At 36.4% G+C, this 20811-nt stretch overlaps 2 protein-coding genes across 2 annotated transcripts; both read right to left on the bottom strand.

Annotated features, from left to right (window-relative positions):
* Nucleotides 1-1318: 1318 nt before the first annotated feature.
* On the bottom strand, nt 1319-2871 carry LOC113052429 (mesoderm posterior protein 2-like). The gene is made up of 2 exons (XM_026216871.1): nt 2165-2871; nt 1319-1372 (listed from the first exon to the last, which is right to left on the bottom strand). The coding sequence occupies exons 1-2, from the start codon at nt 2867-2869 to the stop codon at nt 1319-1321; spliced, it is 759 nt and encodes a 252-aa protein (XP_026072656.1). The 5' UTR covers nt 2870-2871.
* Nucleotides 2872-7455: 4584 nt separating this feature from the next.
* Nucleotides 7456-20342, bottom strand: LOC113051987 (synaptic vesicle glycoprotein 2B-like). Its single transcript, XM_026216202.1, has 14 exons — nt 20240-20342; nt 17938-18022; nt 17355-17836; nt 15779-15959; nt 15325-15476; nt 14879-15012; nt 14384-14473; nt 14111-14224; nt 13821-13909; nt 12357-12521; nt 11647-11780; nt 11343-11546; nt 11107-11266; nt 7456-8510 (listed from the first exon to the last, which is right to left on the bottom strand). The coding sequence occupies exons 3-14, from the start codon at nt 17812-17814 to the stop codon at nt 8327-8329; spliced, it is 2067 nt and encodes a 688-aa protein (XP_026071987.1). The 5' UTR covers nt 17815-17836; nt 17938-18022; nt 20240-20342; the 3' UTR covers nt 7456-8326.
* Nucleotides 20343-20811: the final 469 nt, after the last annotated feature.

The raw sequence follows: 20811 nt of genomic DNA, 5'->3' as shown, positions 1-20811 counted from the left end.
GTTTTTTTTTTTTTTTTTTTCATAAAATACAGGCGGCTGTGTCTTATCCTATTGGTGATTAATGTAATAATCACTATTAAAATAAACAGGAAAAAGAAGACTATTTGTGAATGCTGATCGTGGACTCATTGGATACTATGAAAAATAATGTTTAATAAACAGAAATGAATCTGCCGGTGGGGGCGGAGCTACAAATGCGTGTCAGTTTACAAATACAAATCCGAGGGAACGGATTGTGAAAGTGTGCGCACGGATTATGAATTCGTGGGTACAGATTCAAAAACCGAGGGTACGGTTTACAAAATCAAGGATTGGGAATTCGTGGGCACGGTTTCTTAATCCGTGGGTACAATTTGTTAAACCGAGGGAACAGTTTATGAATTTGTGAGTACGGTTTATAAACTGAGGCGAAGGATTGCAAAACCGTCGTCACGGATTGATTTTTTTTTTCTCCTACAGGTGACGTGCGGGGCTCTCCGTAATATCCTCATCCCCTTCCTCGTTCCTCTTTTTGCCCCCAGAAATCTGTCCCAACCACCGCCACATTTAGTTTAATCTAATTTTTTTTCTTTAATAGCTAACTCCCTCCTCTTTCAGTCTATGCTCCCTGCTCTGGCTCCATTCGTTCTTTTTCCATGTTTTTTCGCGCTGGTTTCACTGCAAACTGCGTGCAGACAATGAGCATATGAAACGTCATCACGTAGCATTACAGCACAGTGTTCATGGGAAATGTAGGAAGTGCTGCCAGGGGGATAAATGACCGAGAACAGAGCCTCATGTCATGCATCACCAGCCAAACTGGCTAGTAAGTTTTAATTAACACCCGCCAAAATTTTAACCCGCATTTGGCGGGTTGGCGGGTGTTAATTTAGAACCCTGTATATATATATATATATATATATATATATATATATATATATATATATATATATATATATATATATATATATATATATAGATATAGATATAGATATATATAGATATAGATATAGATATAGATATAGATATATATATATATATATATATATATATATATATATATATATATATATAGATATAAATATAACCCAATCAACATATGAAACATCAGTGTAGCAATTCTAAATAACAAAATATAAACCTTTGAATAATACGTTTTATTATAAATACATATCAAATATAGTTTTGTATTTACACAAGACATACATGGATAACATATATAACTTACACTATAAGACTAACAGTATTAACTCTGGTTCACATTTATTGATTTCACAAGATAGGAAGCCGAACAGCCACGTTCATTTACTGTAAACAGTACAGATGTCATATTCTGCTGTCAGCTCCAGTAAGCTCGAGGAACAAGATGATGGCCAAAGTTTCTGCCATAAACCTAAAGTACAGGATAGAGAATTGGTTAGGGTACAGTATATCTAAATAAATTAAATTTATTTACAGCTGTTAAACGCATGGCACTGATGGTGGAGAAAAAATCCCTTGCGTTCAATGCTCAAAACAAATATGTAAAAAGGTTATTTGAATTCAGATATTATTTTGCAATTAATAAATATATTTCAAATATATCTGATAAACATTCTATATGTAGATAGTTACATGGATATATAAAAATGTAAAACTCATTTTATTTCAATTTCAAGCTATTTATTCTTTTATTAATTTTTCTATATTTAAATGTATTTATTTATGGGTTATTTAAAGTGTTGAAAAAGTGAAAATAGTCACTAGTCACACTTGCAGTATCTAAAAATACGAACTTACACCAATGATCTTCAACCTGGTGTTTTGCGACATCTAGTGGCGCTGCTGCAAAGGGGTCTGACAATTATTGATTTATTTTTGACTTTGATTGTTTTACTGCTTCTGCACTATTCATATATATATATATATATATATATATATATATATATATATATATATATATATATATATATATATATATATATATTATATATATATATATATAATTATAATTATATTTTATATTTATTAAATATTATTTAATTTAATATGAAATATTATTTATTTAATATTAAAATAAAATACAATATATATTATAAATTATATTTAAATAAAAAATTACACACACACACACACACACACACACACACACATATATATATATATATATATAGTTATTTTATCATTCATAAAAAAAATTATTTACCTGGTATGTCTGTGTTGTTTGAGCACACTGTTGTGACTGGAGGAAGCCGTCTATATTTGCAGAGAAGATTTGCTCTGTTGAATGCTGCTGTGAGGAACCGTCATACTGATCCATGCTGATCTCATCAGATTGCCCTGTATGAGCAGAGAAACCTTCATACTGTCCTTCATAATGCCCATAACCCTGTCCTTGCGCCACAACCCAGTCTCCAGCCATAGTCCTGTACTGAAAATAACCAACGATCTCTGGAGAATATGCGCAGCTGCTGGAGTTCACGTTCCTCCTTTGGTTCAGCTCTTCTTCACTGAGACCCAGCTGAGCAGACAGAAACGAGATGTAGCGTATGGTGAGCCGTAGCGTCTCGATCTTGGTCAGCGTTTGGCCTACGGGAGCTATAGACGGCGGCAGGTAGGTCCTGAGGTGGTGGAGAGCTTTGGTCAGATCCCTCATCCTCAACTTCTCCTTCTCACTTGCGTTCTGCCGTTGCTCGCTCGGGTTCTTCAGCCTTAATCTGCGTTTCCTCTTGACGAAGCTTGCAGGTTTGACTGATTTTGAGCATGCAGGCTGGGCCTGGTGGGACGGAGAGAAGCCCCGCTCCATGGATGCATTCGGCGAAACGGTGTCTGGAGAGGAAACACTGTAAAACTCTGACTCTGAGCTTGAGCAGCTCCACTGGTTCTGCTGGCTGTGGCTTGAGCTTTCCATACTGTGAATCTGAGGGTGAATGAAGGGATGGAGGGCTGGAGGTTTATATGTTGGACTCAGAGGTGCGAGGTGACACCTCTGCAGGCTTGTGGTAGCCATCGCTGTTTCTCAGACCCCAGGACTCGGCCTGGATCTGTCTGGGAAAGACTCCGAGAGGCCACAGGAGCAGAGGTGTGAATTTTGACTCCTCTTCAAAACAACAAACTAGTGCAGCAACTCTCCCAGGAAACTCATCTCGTGCAACCCACCAAACAATGTGGTTTCTGTTTAATCAATTTTAATTTATCTAAGAAACTTACTTCTGATGATTCACAAAAAAAAAGGAAATAAATACTTTCATTCGGGAAGGAAGCATAAATAAATCAGAAGTGACAGTAAAGATATTTATAATGTTACAAAAGATGAAGTGAAGTGAAGTGACATTCAGCCAAGTATGGTGACCCATACTCAGAATTTGTGCTCTGCATTTAACCCATCCGAAATGCACACAAACAGAGCAGTGAACACACACACACACTGTGAGCACACACCCGGAGCAGTGGGCAGCCATTTATGCTGCGGCGCCCGGGGAGCAGTTGGGGGTTCGATGCCTTGCTCAAGGGCACCTAAGTAATGGTATTGAAGGTGGAGAGAGAGCTGTTCATGCACTCCCCCCACCCACAATTCCGTCCGGCCCGAGACTAGAACCCACAACCCTTCGATTGGGAGTCCAACCCTCTAACCATTAGGCCACGACTTCCCATAAGATATGTATTTAAAAACAAATGCTGTTCCGAACTTTCGATTCAACAAAGAAAAAATGCATCACGTTTTCCACAAAAATATTAAGCTGTTTTCAACTTTAATAATAATAAAAAAAAAGTTTCTCGAGCAGCAAATCAGCGTATTAGAATAATTTCTCACGGATCAAGAGACAACACCGAAGACTGGATTGATGATGAAAAAAATTTAACTTTTCATCACAGGAATAAATTACATTTTATTGAAATAAAAAACTGTTATTTAAACTTGTAAAAATAAGCTTTATTGTTTTACTGTATTTTTATTCAAATGAATGCCGTCTTGGTAAACATAAGAAACTTCTTTGAACTATCTTGACCCTAAATCTTATAATGAATATCAAATAAGCATGCTTGAATAGTACTTTTATGTCATTTAGTTTTAGGTTAAACTACAAACTAATGTAAAACAGTTGAGCTTGATCATTTGATGATTCCCACTATCAGTGGTATATATATATGATACAGTCCCAGTCCTCAGCTCAATAATTCAAAACTGCTGCTAGTTGTCTGTATGGAGTTGTATTTCAAAGAGCTAAACAGCATAATTGACCTTAATGATGTTTAATGATGCTTAAGAAACTCCATTAGCAGACTGCACTTGAGGTGTGACATTCACACACACTGGTGAGCAGGTTTGCAGTTTAGTGGTCGACTGTGGTCACTGTGGTCAGTGAAGTGGGAATTTAGAGATTCAAAGTGATAATGAGGACGAATTATATCTGATTGATTGAACAATGCATAGTTAAAATAAATTATACAGTATTGTTCAAAATAATAGCAGTACAATGTGACTAACCAGAATAATCAAGGTTTTTCGTATATTTTTTTATTGCTACATGGCAAACAAGTTACCAGTAGGTTCAGTAGATTCTCAGAAAACAAATGAGACCCAGCATTCATGATATGCACGCTCTTAAGGCTGTGCAATTGGGCAATTAGTTGAAAGGGGTGTGTTCAAAAAAATAGCAGTGTGGCATTCAATCACTGAGGTCATCAATTTTGTGAAGAAACAGGTGTGAATCAGGTGGCCCCTATTTAAGGATGAAGCCAACACTTGTTGAACATGCATTTGAAAGCTGGGGAAAATGGGTCGTTCAAGACATTGTTCAGAAGAACAGCGTACTTTGATTAAAAAGTTGATTAGAGAGGGGAAAACCTATAAAGAGGTGCAAAAAATGATAGGCTGTTCAGCTAAAATGATCTCCAATGCCTTAAAATGGAGAGCAAAACCAGAGAGACGTGGAAGAAAATGGAAGACAACCATCAAAATGGATAGAAGAATAACCAGAATGGCAAAGGCTCAGCCAATGATCACCTCCAGGATGATCAAAGACAGTCTGGAGTTACCTGTAAGTACTGTGACAGTTAGAAGACGTCTGTGTGAAGCTAATCTATTTTCAAGAATCCCCCGCAAAGTCCCTCTGTTAAAAAAAAGGCATGTGCAGAAGAGGTTACAATTTGCCAAAGAACACATCAACTGGCCTAAAGAGAAATGGAGGAACATTTTGTGGACTGATGAGAGTAAAATTGTTCTTTTTGGGTCCAAGGGCCACAGGCAGTTTGTGAGACGACCCCCAAACTCTGAATTCAAGCCACAGTACACAGTGAAGACAGTGAAGCATGGAGGTGCAAGCATCATGATATGGGCATGTTTCTCCTACTATGGTGTTGGGCCTATTTATCGCATACCAGGGATCATGGATCAGTTTGCATAAAATACTTGAGGAGGTCATGTTGCCCTATGCTGAAGAGGACATGCCCTTGAAATGGTTGTTTCAACAAGACAATGACCCAAAACACACTAGTAAACGGGCAAAGTCTTGGTTCCAAACCAACAAAATTAATGTTATGGAGTGGCCAGCCCAATCTCCAGACCTTAATCCAATTGAGAACTTGTGGGGTGATATCAAAAATGCTGTTTCTGAAGCAAAACCAAGAAATGTGAATGAATTGTGGAATGTTGTTAAAGAATCATGGAGTGGAATAACAGCTGAGAGGTGCCACAAGTTGGTTGACTCCATGCCACACAGATGTCAAGCAGTTTTAAAAAACTGTGGTCATACAACTAAATATTAGTTTAGTGATTCACAGGATTGCTAAATCCCAGAAAGAAAAAAATGTTTGTACAAAATAGTTTTGAGTTTGTACAGTCAAAGGTAGACACTGCTATTTTTTTGAACACACCCCTTTCAACTAATTGCCCAATTGCACAGCCTTAAGAGCGTGCATATCATGAATGCTGGGTCTTGTTTGTTTTCTGACAATCTACTGAACCTACTGGTAACTTGTTTGCCACGTAGCAATAAAAAATATACTAAAAACCTTGATTATTCTGGTTAGTCACATTCTACTGCTATTATTTTGAACAATACTGTATTTACATAGATGATCTAATTTTATCAGATGGAAAAATATTAATATATAGGACTAATTATATTAAATGTAACCTGAAAATATGGAGATGGAAAGACTTTTTTTATGTTTAAGTGACCGGCTGTTAAGAAACTTCTTATGCATTCCACAACCTATCAGTTTAAAGGGGTCATATGATGCAATTATTATTTTTTTCTTTCTCTTTGGAGGGTTACAAGCTCTTTGGTGCATGAAGAAGATCTGTAAAGTTGCAAAAAACTAAAGTCTCAAATCCAAGCATAATGAAGATTTGTATAATGCTTCCCAGATGTTCACGCAAAGAAAGAAGGCCTAACTTTTATTCTCATTGTAGTATTGTTGTTGCCTCCGCCGCCATGTCGTAAAGACCCTGTGTGTTTCACTGTGAAAGTGAAACTACTTTGTTTGGCCTTCCAAAAGAGGATGATATCCTCTTTGCCAGGCCTGGAGCTGATCCGTACTGGTCCGTACTGAGGAAACACATCAACTTTGCACTCCACTTACTTTAGGTGTGTGACAATGACATCACGTTGTCTTTACGCAACTGTGTATAAACACAAGCACGCCGGAACATTAAACCAGTTCCACAAAAAAAGCTTATCCATATCTGATAACCGGTGTTTCTTACAATAAAGTGATTTCCAATCATGTTATTGTGTCAGTACCACAGAGGCTTTCGAAGAATAAAAATTAGCATTTGTGTGTAGGCCTATCAATAGTTTAGACTAGTGTGCGCTCACAGTTTTAATCTAACCAGGTAACCATGAACATTTTCATTCACGATTCATTTCTTGAGAATGGATTCTCCGAGCTCGGTGACCTCCAGGCTGCCCTCTCTGTTTTCTGTGGTGTGAGAGTGAACGAGCAGCGTGCTAGATTTGGCACCTCCGTACTGCCGTAGAATGAGTGAAGCTGGCACCTGTGTGTGTCTTTCCATCAAACTCCCACAGAAACACTAGTAAAATATCTCTTCCTCATGCTTGTATTTGCAGTGGATACATACATGAATGCATTTGTACATTTGGTAAATTGCATGCTAACTGCTTTGACTTTAGCTACTGCACTTAGTTACTTTTTAACTTGGTATATTAGATTTTTGTTTCACACCTTTGCACAAGTGAGCGAGCATAACAAGAGGTGTGACTGATTCACACGTGAGCCCTGGCCTTGTTTTTACAAGCGCCTTTCCATGTGCACATACTCCGAGAAGCATGGGAACTAAATCTAAAACCAAAAATACTGTGGTTTTCTCATTTTCTTTCCCACTTTCATTATACTGTGCTGAGAAATCACTGAAAATCAAAAGTAAAATTATGTTTTAGATTTTATTTTTATACCATCACAAACCAGAACAAACAATAAATCGATCCTTGTTTAAATTGTTGAACATAAAATATAAAAAGAATATATTTTAGATTTGACATAAAGCTAGCAAGACTTACTGTGGATGCCTTTTTGTAGAGTTTAATCAGTGTTGACCTCTTAAAACAAAATACATTTGAATAACCTTTTCTGCAGTCGAAAGTGGAAAAAAGAAAGACGTAAAACAATTATTTTAGAACCATTCCTTCATAATTACTACTCACATGTTTAAAACAAAAAACAAAAAACAAAAAAAAAATCTAAATCACATAATCTACATATTTCCCTCACAGGAAATGAGCATTATACACACTGCACATAAGTCAAATTAAAAAAATGTCTATCTTCATACAAACAACGTCATTCTGATGTAGTATGATCATTTTCGAATTAAAAGGCATTAAAAACAATATTTGAAAAGACGCGAATCCACTAAGTTAAAACTAAGTAAAAATATAATTATCTAATGTGAAATAAATATACAGTATACCACAGCATTAACAAATACAACACAACAAAAACTAGCAGATGACCAAAATCTGGTGAGCAAATTGCGTTGGTGATAAAGATTTCTGTTGCAAAAAAGCAAAAACAGCTTAATTTTTACATATTAAAATTACTATTTGTTCCAATATAAAAAGGGGGTTTGATATTAGCACTCACCTCTAAATAATTTTGTGTGATTATAGCAAATATAGTTCCACGTTTGGATTCCTTATTCAAAATATAGCCACTGTGAACACTTTAAACAAACATATGCTCTACAACTCTACTTTAAAGTAATACTAGGTTACAGTGGTCCTAACATATCAGCTTGACGTGACTCAGCTCTCTCTTTTGCTGGAAGTGTTCATCTGTCCAGCATGCGGTCATCCAGTGTCCAGCTGGACCCAACGCTGAGGCCTTGAGGAGTTTGGCTTTTTCACTGAAGAATGACCTCTCGTGTCTCAGGCAACTTAAACGCTAGCAGTCCTCCGCACACCAGCGCTGAGAAGGACAGGATGATGGGGACGATCTTGGTGATGCCGATAAACTTGCCGAAGATGAAAGTGCTAATGATAGCTGCCAGTTTACATGTGCCATTCAGCACACCGAAAGCTGTGGCTCTGAGGACACAAACCATGGAGGAGTTAAACACACTTCATTGCTTTATTCAGAGTCAGCATCATGTTTCATTTGATGTACAGTTAATGAGGTTAGGAGGGATAGCGGTTCATGTTGTTTAATACGGTGCACTGTTGTCTTGCCCTGATTGTTCATATCATAGTGAAAAAATGTATTTTACAAATTTACAGACAAAAACATTGTACAAAGTAGGTGTGTAAATTTGCAAACTTAAAGACCTTACAAAATGTTCAGATAGACTACTTGACACTTCAAAAAAATGATAAACAAGAGAATTAAAGAAGAAACTAAATAATAATAAACAACAAGAGGTAAATAGATTAACAAAACACTCTAACAGCCTCAATTTCATAAATAAGGTATATAAATATGGTAATATATATACACGCATATACACAGTGTATATAAATATAAGTATAAATACACAGCAAAGTATTCAGACCCCCTTACATTTGTCACTCTGTTATATTGCAGCCATTTGCTAAAATCATTTAAGTTAATTTTTTTTTCTCATTAATGTACACACAGCACCCCATATTGACAGAAAAACACAGAATTGTTGACATTTTTGCAGATTTATTACAAAAGAAATACTTAAATATAACATGGTCTTAAGTATTCAGACCCTTTGCTCAGTATTTAGTAGAAGTACCTTTTGATCTAATACAGCCATGAGTATTGTTGGGAAAGATGCAAGAAGTTTTTCACCCCTGGATTTGGGGATCCTCTGCCATTCCTCCAGCATTTTGGACAGCATTTCCAGGTCTCTCCAGAGATGCTCACTGGGTTTAAGTCAGGGCTCTGTCTGGGCCATTCAAGAACAGTCACAGAGTTGTTGTGAAGCCACTCCTTCGTTATTTTAGCTGTGTGCTTAGGGTCATTGTCTTGTTGGAAGGTGAACCTTCGGTACAGTCTGAAGTCCTGAGCACTCTGGAGAAGGTTTTTGTCCAGGATATCCCTGTACTTGGCCGCATTCATCTTTCCCTCGATTGCAACCAGTATGATGCTTCACTGTTGGGACTGTACTGGACAGGTGATGAGCAGTGCCTGGTTTTCTCCACATACCGCTTAGATTTAAGGCCAAAAAGTTCTATCTTGAGCTCATCAGACCAGAGAATATTATTTCTCACCACCTTGAAGTCCTTCAGGTGTTTTTTAGCAAACTCCACGGGGGTTTTCATGTGTCTTGCACTGAGGAGAGGCTTCTGTCGGGCCGCTCTGCAATAAAGCCCCGACTGGTGGAGAGCTGCAGTGATGGCTGACTTTCTACAACTTTCTCCCATCTCCCGACTGTATCTCTGGAGCTCAGTCACAGTGATCTTTGGGTTCTTCTTTACCTCTCTCACCATGGCTCTTCTCCCCCGATAGCTCAGTTCGGCTTGACGGCAAGCTCTAGGAAGGGTTCTGGTCGTCCCAAACATCTTCCATTTAAGGATTATGGAGGCCACTGTGCTCTTAGGAACCTTAAACAGAAATTGTTTTGTAACCTTGGCCAGATCTGTGCCTTGCCTCAATTCTGTCTCTGAGCTCTTCAGGCAGTTCCTTTGACCTCATGATTCTCATCTGCTTTAACATGAACTGTGAGCTGTAAGGTCTTATACAGACAGGTGTGTGGCTTTCCTAATCAAGTCCAGTCAGTATAATCAAACACAGCTGGACTCAAATGAAGGTGTAGAACCATCTCAAGGATGATCAGAAGAAATGGACGATTTATATATATATGAGAGCGTCACAGCAAAGGGTCTGAATACTTAGGACCATGTGATATTTCAGTTTTTCTTTTTTGATAAATCTGTAAAAATGTCAACAATTCTGTGTTTTTCTGTCAATATGGGGTGCTGTGTGTACAATAATGAGGAAAAAAATGAACTTAAATGATTTTAGCAAATGGCTGCAATATAACAAAGAGTAAAACATTTAAGGGGGTCTGAACACTTTCTGTACACACTGTAAATTATGCTTTACATGTTGACCACAGTATCATAAGTAAAGAATTTGAATTATTGAAATCCATAATGGATTTATTCTACTGTTTACAAACCATTTAAGATTCAGATTAGTATGATTTTTAAATAAGGAAATTACTACTTTAATTCAGCAAGGACGTACTAATTTGATCAAAATTGACAGTAAAGAGCTTTATAATTATAAATATTTCCAATAAATGCTGTTCTTTTCAAATTTTTATTAAGCAGGATTCTGAAAAAAAAGTGTAAATTTTCATAAAAAATATCAACCAGAATTTTACTTACAATATTAATGTAAATAAGACTTTTTTTTCTTTTTTTTTGAGATCCAAAACATCAAGCATCATGTGACACTGAAGACTGACATTTCGGCCTTGCATCACAGGAATAAAATAATTTATTACATATATTTAAATATAATTTTTTTTTATTTTTACCTGTAATAATATTGCACAATATTAATACAGCCTTGGTGAACATAAGAGGCTTCATTCAAAATATAAAAAAACATATTTTAGTGTAATTCAACAAGTGCTTTCAAATGTTTTCTCATCTGTCTTGTATGAATTTGAAACATTAGAAATGTCTTTTGGAGACAGATCTTTTGTACCTTTTGGAGGCTGGATAGAGCTCCACTGTGATGACCTCAATGCCGTTCCAAGCTGCGGCACTGGCTGCGAAGAAGAGGCAGTGGAACAGGACGACCGCCCACTGACTGAAGCACAGGAGCACGAAGAACGTGCAGCCAGCGGAGCATAACATGGATCCCCCTGCAAACACACACACACAAGTCATTTAGATACTATAAACCCATTGGAATCCATAACAGTCTTGTGTAACACTCACCTATAATCTTAAGTCGTCCTACTTTATCCATTAATAGGCCTGCTATGATGTTGCCCGGTAATACAGACAAGCTGCCCAGGAAGCTGACTAGATAGATCACGACGTCATTTTCCTCTTGGAAATTTAGATGGCAGCCTTTTTTGGGGTGCAGAAATGTCGTATTTTCCAGCTTACAGTTAATGAACTTGGAATCTTCCCACAGGTCTTCGAGAAACGTGACAAAAACACAGTAAAATAACAGAAGCCCCAAATAATCATTGGAATATCTAAAGGACTCGAGGTTAATTTATAACACATTCAATACCAGTGTTGTAGAAGACCGTGTTTTTAAGAGTGCAGTTCTCAAAGAAGGTGTCTGTTGATCTGATGTCCTCAAAATAACAGTTCTCGAAGAGTGATTCCTCAAACTTCACGTTTCGTATTTCTATGTTGATAAACCTGTACAAAAAAAAATAAAAAATAAATTACAATTCGCAAACGTTACCACTTAAAAGTTTGGACAGACTAAAAGTCGAGATGTGACAGTTAAGATATTTATAATAATTCAAAAGATTTCTATTCATCAAAGAATCCAGAATAAAACATGTGTAACTGTTTTCAACATCGATAATAATAAAAATGTGTCCTGAGCAGCAAATCAGCATATTAGAGTGATTTCTAAAAGATCATGTGACTCTGAAGACTGGAGGAAGGATGCTGAAAATACAGCTTTGATCACAGGAATAAATTACATTTTAAAATATATTCACATAGAAAACTGTTATTTTAAATTGTAATAATAATTCACAATATTATTGTTTTTACTGGATTTTTGATCAGATAAATGCAGCCTCGGTGAGCATAAAATATCTTTTTCGAAATTATTATTATTTTTTAATCCTACCCAACCCCAAACTTTGTACCTGCAATCGTCCTTCATTTTTATAAAACATCATATATATCAAGACAGAGAGACGGTTGGGTTAAGATAAAAATCTGTCACGTGTACTACTGTAAATGAATAAATAAATGTACCTGTCATGGATATACTCCCCCTCCTTGTGGACCTGATTTTGCAGAGTGAAGTTGAAATGAAAGCGTTCCACTTTCTCACGATGAAAGATCTTGACATTGGACTCGAACTCCTCAAACTGGAGGAGCTTGATCTGGTCAGGAAACCACACTCCCAGGCCGTAAAAGCTGTGTGGAGGGAGACTGATTTATACTGTAGGTTGTTTACTGCTGAAGGAGTCATTTCATCCTACAGACAGATCGTTATTTACATGCTCCAGACATGATGGCGACTAAAGATACTTCATTAGGCAGCCTGACATGCAACTTTCACTAAGAAGGCAATCACAGAAGTGCAGGCAAAATAATCTTTAAAGATGACAGATGAAACAAGAAGAGAAATGTTGATTATAAATATACTCAAAATGCATTATACACAGAAAAATACCTTTAAATAATAATAATTAAAATTATATTATAAAATTATATTTGTTTTTTAATTAGTGCGTGCCATATATTTAATAGGCATAAATACATAGATAACAATTTTATCATACACAACAATTTGGGTAACTTTTTTAAAAAAATTTAAGAAATGGATACTTTTATTCCACCAGGATGGATTAAATGTATAAAAAGAGACAGTAAAGAGGTTTATAATGTTACAAAATATTTCTGTTTCAAATAAATGCTCTTCTTTTGATCTTAATTCATCAAAACAAATCACTTGATGCAACAAAATGAAACACTTTCACGCTTCCTTAAGTAGCCAAATACTTTTCAACTTATAACTAAAGAGCCATTTATATATATACAGTGTACACACACACACACACACACAGACACACACACACACACACACAAACATATACTGTATACACATATATGTTTGAATAACAAAAATAAAATCAGCCTTGGTGAGCATAAAAAAACTTTCAAGAACATAAAACAGTTTGACTGACCCTAAATGTTTGAATATTAGTGTATTAAGTCGTGGCCTAATGGTTAGAGGGTTGGACTCCCAATCGAAGGGTTGTGAGTTCTAGTCTATGGGCTGGACGGAATTGTGGGTGGGGGTAGTGCATGAACAGTTCTCTCTCCACCTTCAATACCAAGACTTAGGTGCCCTTGAGCAAGGCATCGAACCCCCAACTGCTCCCCGGGCGCCGCAGCATAAATGGCTGCCCACTGTTCCGGGTGTGTGTTCACAGTGTGTGTGTGTTCACTGCTCTGTGTGTGTGCATTTCGGATGGGTTAAATGCAGAGCACAAATTCTGAGTATGGGTCACCATACTTGGCTGAATGTCACTTCACTTATTAATATGTTTTTAAATATTGTTTGAAATAATTACAACTTATTATATTAGCATTGCATTTGTGTATTTAAGCATTTCTATATTTACATTTGTTTGCATATTTAAGTTTTTTAATTTAACTATTATTTTTTATTCTTTCTGCTATGAAGCTTCTCTATCAAGAGCTGCTCACCTGAAGGCCATGGTAAACCACACAATGGCAATGAACAAACCATGGATTCTGAGATCAGGTGCGGCGAGTGACAGCATGTTCTTCATGACCTTTTGGAAAACAAAGGAAACATTCACTGCATTTGCTTTAGCAAAAAAAAAAACATCTTAAGATCCAATGTTTTTATTGCATGTTTCTATGCTTTTATCATCTGCCAGACAAAAACTGTATTTCTGAACTCAAGGAAAGGTAATAGTACACCTCTCCTCCTCAACAAGCCTTACACTTTTAGCCATCATTCAGGTGCATACCTGTTTAACCAGAGTCATATGTCTGACCATGAATCTCTGGAAGGCAGTGCCAGTTTCACTCTGAATCTCTATGAACTCGTCATCCTGTGTCTGAGGAGTTTTGATCTGTGAAACCTGAAAGAGAGAGGGATTTATTTCCTAAGTCAGAGCATGTAAGTGGATTTATTTATAGTTATAAAAATCAAGCCTTTACTCAGTAAACTCATTACAGACATGGATATGAGCTGTTTTACCAGGGTCAGCTCTGTAATAGTTTAAAGTAAACATCTTTACTTGAAACACTCTCTCTGGCTCTCCCTTCGCTCTCCAGTTAGTGTCATGAACCTGCTTCAGGATCATCCAGGCCTCATCGTGTCGTGCGCTCTGAAAAAATAAAATAAAGTACAATCAATAAATATTTAACAGGGTGCACACCAATTATTATTTGAACTCATTTTTACACAATAGGACTTTACAAAACAACAGATAATTTACAGAAATTAATTCTTCACTATACATTCTATTTCATTGACATGTTATTTGCATTTTACTGTTTTAGACAACGATGAAGATGTGATATTGAAAATGTTTCGTCTTTGCACACTTTTTATTGTACACTGGGCACTTTTGTATTATTATGGCATCTGAATAAAGACGTTTGAAAATATTTTATATATATATATATATATATATATATATATATTTTTTTTTTTATTCATGTATGTATGTAAAAAAAAAGTGCTAAAATCCTGTATGCCTAGTAAACTATCATGCACTCCATCATGTTACCTCCAGGAGGAAACGGGGACTTTCTGGCATGAACACCAGTCCAGCGAGAGCAGCCACAGAGGGAAGGAAACAAACCAGCACAAACACCCTCCAGCTGTGGAACTGGAACTCTGTCCCCATACTGAAACCCCAGCCTGAGATGAAAAACAACCCAAACCGTTACAAACTTCAGGCGAAACATCACAACATGAAATCTTGACATGTGGTTTTGGTAGGTCCAGCTACTTCCAGACAGCATCTGATATTGTTATAGATTTACACACTATTGCTTTCTGTTACAAAGTCCTACACTGGGACTTAACATTCATAAAAGGCTCATTCAAATGGAATATATCAGTTCTTTGCACACTGCAATTATTGTTTCAAGCGTGCTTTCAAAATTGCATTAAAAAATTGCATTAACTGCCATTATTATAAATGAATTATTATGATTTCTAATGGATGACCATAATGTGGGATGATTCCCCATGCGGTGAAGGAAGCATACAGTCCTCCAAGCATCCAGAACAAACACAGCCAGCTGAGATGTTCTCCTCTCTTATCCATCTGCAGGAACTCAGCGAAGTACGTGTACACGACAGGGACTGAGCCGCCGATCCTGCAGGAGATCACCAGAGACTGTGTCTTAATATCATATAATGGACCGATCAGATTCAATTTATCCATAAAGCCAGTATAGTGAGTGAATCCGTCTTAGCTGTACTCTACAGCAATTTAATTCTAATTAACATTAACATTAATTTTAAATGAATGCAAAAAGTTTATGTACGCTACCACGGTAAAGTATGGGGTCATTAAGACTTATTTTTTTTAAAACATTAAAAAGGGTTATCGACCCCAGACTTTTGAACGGAAGTGCATATCCATAAATGAATCCCTGCTGATTTTGGAGAGTCTCACCCGATTCCTGAGCAGAGTCTGAAGAAGATGAAGATCCCGTAGCCCTGTGCAAAACAGGACAGGAAGGAGAAGATACAGTTGATGGCCAGAGCGTAGAGCAAACACTGTCGTCTGCCCAGTTTATCAGCCAGACCGCCCCACAGGACAGCTCCGATCATCATCCCCACATACACTATTAAACCTGAACACACAGAGCCACACAGTCAGCTACTGAGGAACAATAACACAGGACATCCCGGCAAAATGAATACTCCAACTACTTTGGAAATCAAATGTTAAAAACGAAAGTTAGTAGCATTTTTGTCTTTTTTTTTTCCTTTCATTTTTAAGTCAAATGGGTTTGGAATAAAGGATGAATAAATGATGACAGAATTTTAATTTTGTGTGAAAAATCCTATTAGTTTGGACTAACTTGCGATCTTTATCACAATCAGTATTTAACAAAGCGTCAGAATAATACACGCTGTCTCTGAATTTATCAGTGGTCTGCTACTCTCTCTCTCTCTCTCTCTCACACACACACACACACACTGTCTCAAACAGCTAATTAGAGATTGGGATTAGTGATTATCAGGCACGTGGCAGGGATTATGAACCTCCCTGTGGATTACACATCAGACAGCAGACAACTTTCATCCCTGATTGAAACTCTTCCTGCTCAGCACAGGTCAAATGAGAATGTTTCTTTGATCGCGTGCCGTAGGCTTTCACCGACACCAAAAAAACAGGACAGGGAGATATACTGCAGGGTGCACATGGGATCTGATGTCTGCTTGAAAATAAAGAAAATATTCTAATTCTGATTAGCAATATTTGGTCAGAAATCAGAATGTAGTCTCAAACAATAATTATATTCTAACATTTAAAAGTTTATCAAAAAATATAGTAAAAGCAGTAATATTATGAATAATCAAAATTGTTTTCTATGTAAACATATTTTAAAATGTAATTTATTCCTGAGATGGCAAAGCTGATTTTTCATTCTAGCATGCTGATTTGGTGTTTCAGAAATATTTCTTCTTATTATTAAATGTTAAAAAACAGTTGTGCTGCTTAGTATTTTTTTTTCAGGATTTTTTGATCAATAGAAAGTTTCGAAGAACAGCATTTATTTGAAATCGTTTTGATAACATTATAAAAGACTTTACTGCCACGTTTGATCAATTTAATGCATCCTAACTGAATAAAAGTATTAATTTCATTTAAAAAAGTTCCAAACTTATAAACAGCATATATATATTTTTATTCTTCTTTTTTTGTAATGTAATTGTATTATTTATGTAATAATAATAACAATAATATTGATAATAATAGAGGGAAAAATAATTATATTAATTACTATTATTTATATAAATGTAATATTTATACACACATATATGGGACACTAGAAGTACCGCAGTGTAGATATTCTTCAAAAGTATGTGAGAGCAGGAGCATTTAGATTTGCTATCATTTTCCCAGCCCAAAAATATTTACTGCACATTTAGCTTTTAGTTCAGAAAACATTGCGTTGAACATTTTTTGATTTTGTCTGATCAGAAACGAAGCTGATTCTGATCCCCACTCCTTCACTCACCCAGCATGCCCTTGTCAGCATTCGACAGGCACATGTCCTTCTCAGCACTGGGCAGGGCGAGACTCACTACGAAGCACTCCACCCCATCAGCCATCAGGGCCAGACCCAGCACCGTGAAGAGGGTCCACTGGAAGCGGCCGTGGCCGCAGTCTTCCATGATGGACTCGTATTGCTCAGGCAATGTTTCCTCCTCCACATCAGTTGCCATCCTGGCCTTCATGCGGGCCTCCCTTCGGGCGGCTCTCCGTGCCTCCTTGATCTCGTCCGGATGAGGGATGCCTTGGTACTCGCCCTCGTACATCTGCTCATCTTCATCATGCCCCTCGGTGACATCACTAGCAGCATCTTCCTCCTCCTGAGGAGGGTAGTCTGTCTGATAGGGGTAAGTGTACTCTCCTCCTCCATATGTGGGATATGTTTCTCCCTGCTGGTTTATATTGTTTTGGTAAGGGTCATCCATTTTGGCCTGAATTTGTTATTTTCTTGAAGACAAAAATAGCTAAATTAGCATAATCCTCAGAAATCTATGAGCCTTTGATGACAGTTCCAAATCCAAAACAATGTCTTAAAATATAAATTGCACCTGAAACCTTAAGTTAAGGACTCAGTATTTATGGCAAATGAGTTAGTTCCCTTTAGTTGGCTCTACACAAGGCCACATGCTGAACCTGAAAGGAAAAGAACATTAGTTAGAAAAAGAAAAGGTTTTGGGGAAAAAATAAGCTCATAAACGTGACTCAGGGTTGATTATAGCCTACATTTAATGTTACATGAATGAAAATCTGACTGAGACATAATGTGCCGTCCATTCAATGGGCTGCTAGGTTTTTTTTGGGAGACTTGCAAAACTTGTTTACACACAAACTTGTAGGGTAATTACTTTTTACAATCTTTTTTGTGTGTGTGTTTTAATAAAAATAAAAAAAATAAAACATTCACTAGGTTTTTTATTCATTTGGGGATATAAGTGCACTAGCCCCGCTGTTTGATTCATTAGTAAGAACCAACTCATTAGTCATTCGTATGTGAATCTCGCTATTTTCATTGGTCATGAAGGAGTGAACTCGTTCAAAGTATACAATTTATTTTACAATGTGGAAGTAAGCAGTTTTCTGTGAATGTGAGAGACTTCTTTGGTGTGATTTGGCTTTATTTTTATTTTTTTAAATTGCAACTCTAAAAAAGAGGGTGTTTTATTTTTTATGAGTATACTGTTGATTTCAAAATTTGGTATATGTTCTCATTATATATGGGAAAGTCTTTATCCACAAATGCAAATTTACATTGAAAAAAAAACACTTAAAAATAATGTAATTTAACCTCCAGGTTCTAACTAATGAAAACAATTTTAAAAGCATCGAGGCTCAAGTGCTGCCAATAACTTCTGAAATGTTTACAAACAATAGTTACATTTAGCATAAGACAATACAATACAAGACAATAATCCCACACTCTCATTGGTCAAGACTGGACCTCATACTAAACCCCCTTCTTATCCAGTCCAAGGTATTTGATCTGACCACACCAGAGACAAACACATCCAGCTCATTGCTACCTGAAATCAAAGCACTTGATATTGAACAGTTTTGTGCACATGATAAATACATTTCAAGAAAAAACAAAATGTGTCTGCTTTTATGACAAAGTACACTCTCAAGTGTGTCTTTTTAGCAATGGATCAAGACATTAACAATATGAAAAATGTCTAAGTAATATAAAAACAGCTTTTCTTGTGGCATATTTTCTCCCGCTTTCCTATGACTGAATCCAGCTCAAAAACAGATGAATTTTATTCATTCCCAGAAGGCCAGATTAAATTGTGACGAACATATCTCTTGATCAAATAATCAGATGTTTTAAGTATAATATAAGAGCAAAACAGATCCATACATTTTACTGGTTTGCAGAGAAATGCTTTCTTCAACACTTAAGAAAAACAACCCATTCCCAATTGTTCTTTGCCCAAACATTAAAAGCAGTAGAAAAGTGATTACTGAGAGGATACATCTACATTCCCCAAGTATCCATTGTGATCTGACAGCCCCAGATGGGCATTACGTAACTTTAGACATGTACTGTGACAAAATAAGCTAAAGCGAGCCTAGCGAATGCACGCAGTTAGCTCTATGGGATTAGATCATGATATTCTTCCATTTACAATGATCTGAATGCCATCTGCATTTAAAACTAGTGTGAACATACATGTCCTGGCACAATATCAGATATATATCGAATACACATTCAAATTTCATATCATTTAAATGTTATGCATTTAGCAGACGATTTAACCAACGCAACTTACAGAGCATTCATGCTACACATAAAAAAATATATATAAAAAATTGTCAGTATGTTTTAAATTTCATTTAACATATTAACCAATATAAATCATACTACATGTTGACAATTAATTAATAATAATAATGATTCATTGTTTACATTTAAAATTGCATTTAAAACATTAACCAACATTTCTATATCAAACATCTGAAAGCTAAACTGAAGTCTTTATACAATCTTCCCAACTAAGTTCATTTGTGACATACTCTTGCTATAGAGTTTCAATGGCTATTTCATTTTAGAGCTATTGTCATTTTATAATTATAATGGCATTGGAGGACAGGAAGCAAAAAATGTCAATGGCTAAAAGTCAATAAACCATCTAAAAGGCAATGTGTCATGAAGCTTTGCATCAGCTTTATAGATTTGCAAAATACTAACATGCAACAGTCACTTTCAAACTGGAATTCTAATTAATTTTACCGTTGTGATCTGTAATTTGTAGGACTACTGACATTTAAAGTTGCATGCATTATTTAAAAGCAAAAGGCTTTGAAAGAAGTTTTAAAATAGCTTAAAATCTAAATGAAATGAAATGAACTTACCAGAATTAGTATTCCTTTATGTTTAATGGCATTCAACATAAATCCAAAGGAAAAATCCTGGCAGAGTTTCATAAGGCAAGCCCTAAATGTCACCTTAACAGGAGGCTGGTGGGCAGACCAGAGGATTATGGGTCGACCTCATGATCAGCACCTCCGGCTCATCCAGATGGATTCTCCCTAAACTTGATGCTGCCAGACCAAATGGTAGAATCCAGTTTAAAGAACACATGCTGGTCCATAGCAGATGCTATAGCATGCTTTGGGGTGAACAATACAAGTAAAATCATGTATGCTAAACAATTTACCTCACATGCTTATGCAATTGATGCTTTAAGTAATCATTGAGAAGTTATTGAATGAGAAAATATCATGTTTTGACTTATTTATTCAGATACAGCACTATTGCCTTTGAATGGCCAAATGTATAATTTAGCTTTCCTAGCCCCAACAGTACAAGCAAACATTTTCCAAACTCTTATTAACGTGTTCTTTCAGGAAACAGACGATTGCTGACATCACTTCCTTCTCAGATTGACATCAGTGACATATTATGGGCTAATTAGCTGAAGTAA

Source organism: Carassius auratus, chromosome 32 (assembly GCF_003368295.1).
Source record: "Carassius auratus strain Wakin chromosome 32, ASM336829v1, whole genome shotgun sequence".
Classification (NCBI taxonomy): Eukaryota; Metazoa; Chordata; class Actinopteri; order Cypriniformes; family Cyprinidae; genus Carassius; species Carassius auratus.
Note: the sequence above shows the minus strand (reverse complement) of the source record. Positions and strands in the feature narration are given on the sequence as shown.

Coding starts and splice junctions, on each gene's coding strand:
- LOC113052429 (XM_026216871.1), bottom strand. CDS start 2,869: ATGGAAAGCTCAAGCCACAGCCAGCAGAACCAGTGGAGCTGCTCAAGC. Junction 1,373..2,164: donor AAACAACACAGACATACCAG/GTAAATAATTTT, acceptor CCTGTACTTTAG/GTTTATGGCAGAAACTTTGG.
- LOC113051987 (XM_026216202.1), bottom strand. CDS start 17,814: ATGGATGACCCTTACCAAAACAATATAAACCAGCAGGGAGAAACATAT. Junction 14,474..14,878: donor GTCCCCGTTTCCTCCTGGAG/GTAACATGATGG, acceptor TTATTTTTTCAG/AGCGCACGACACGATGAGGC. Junction 11,267..11,342: donor AGGACGACTTAAGATTATAG/GTGAGTGTTACA, acceptor GTGTGTTTGCAG/GGGGATCCATGTTATGCTCC.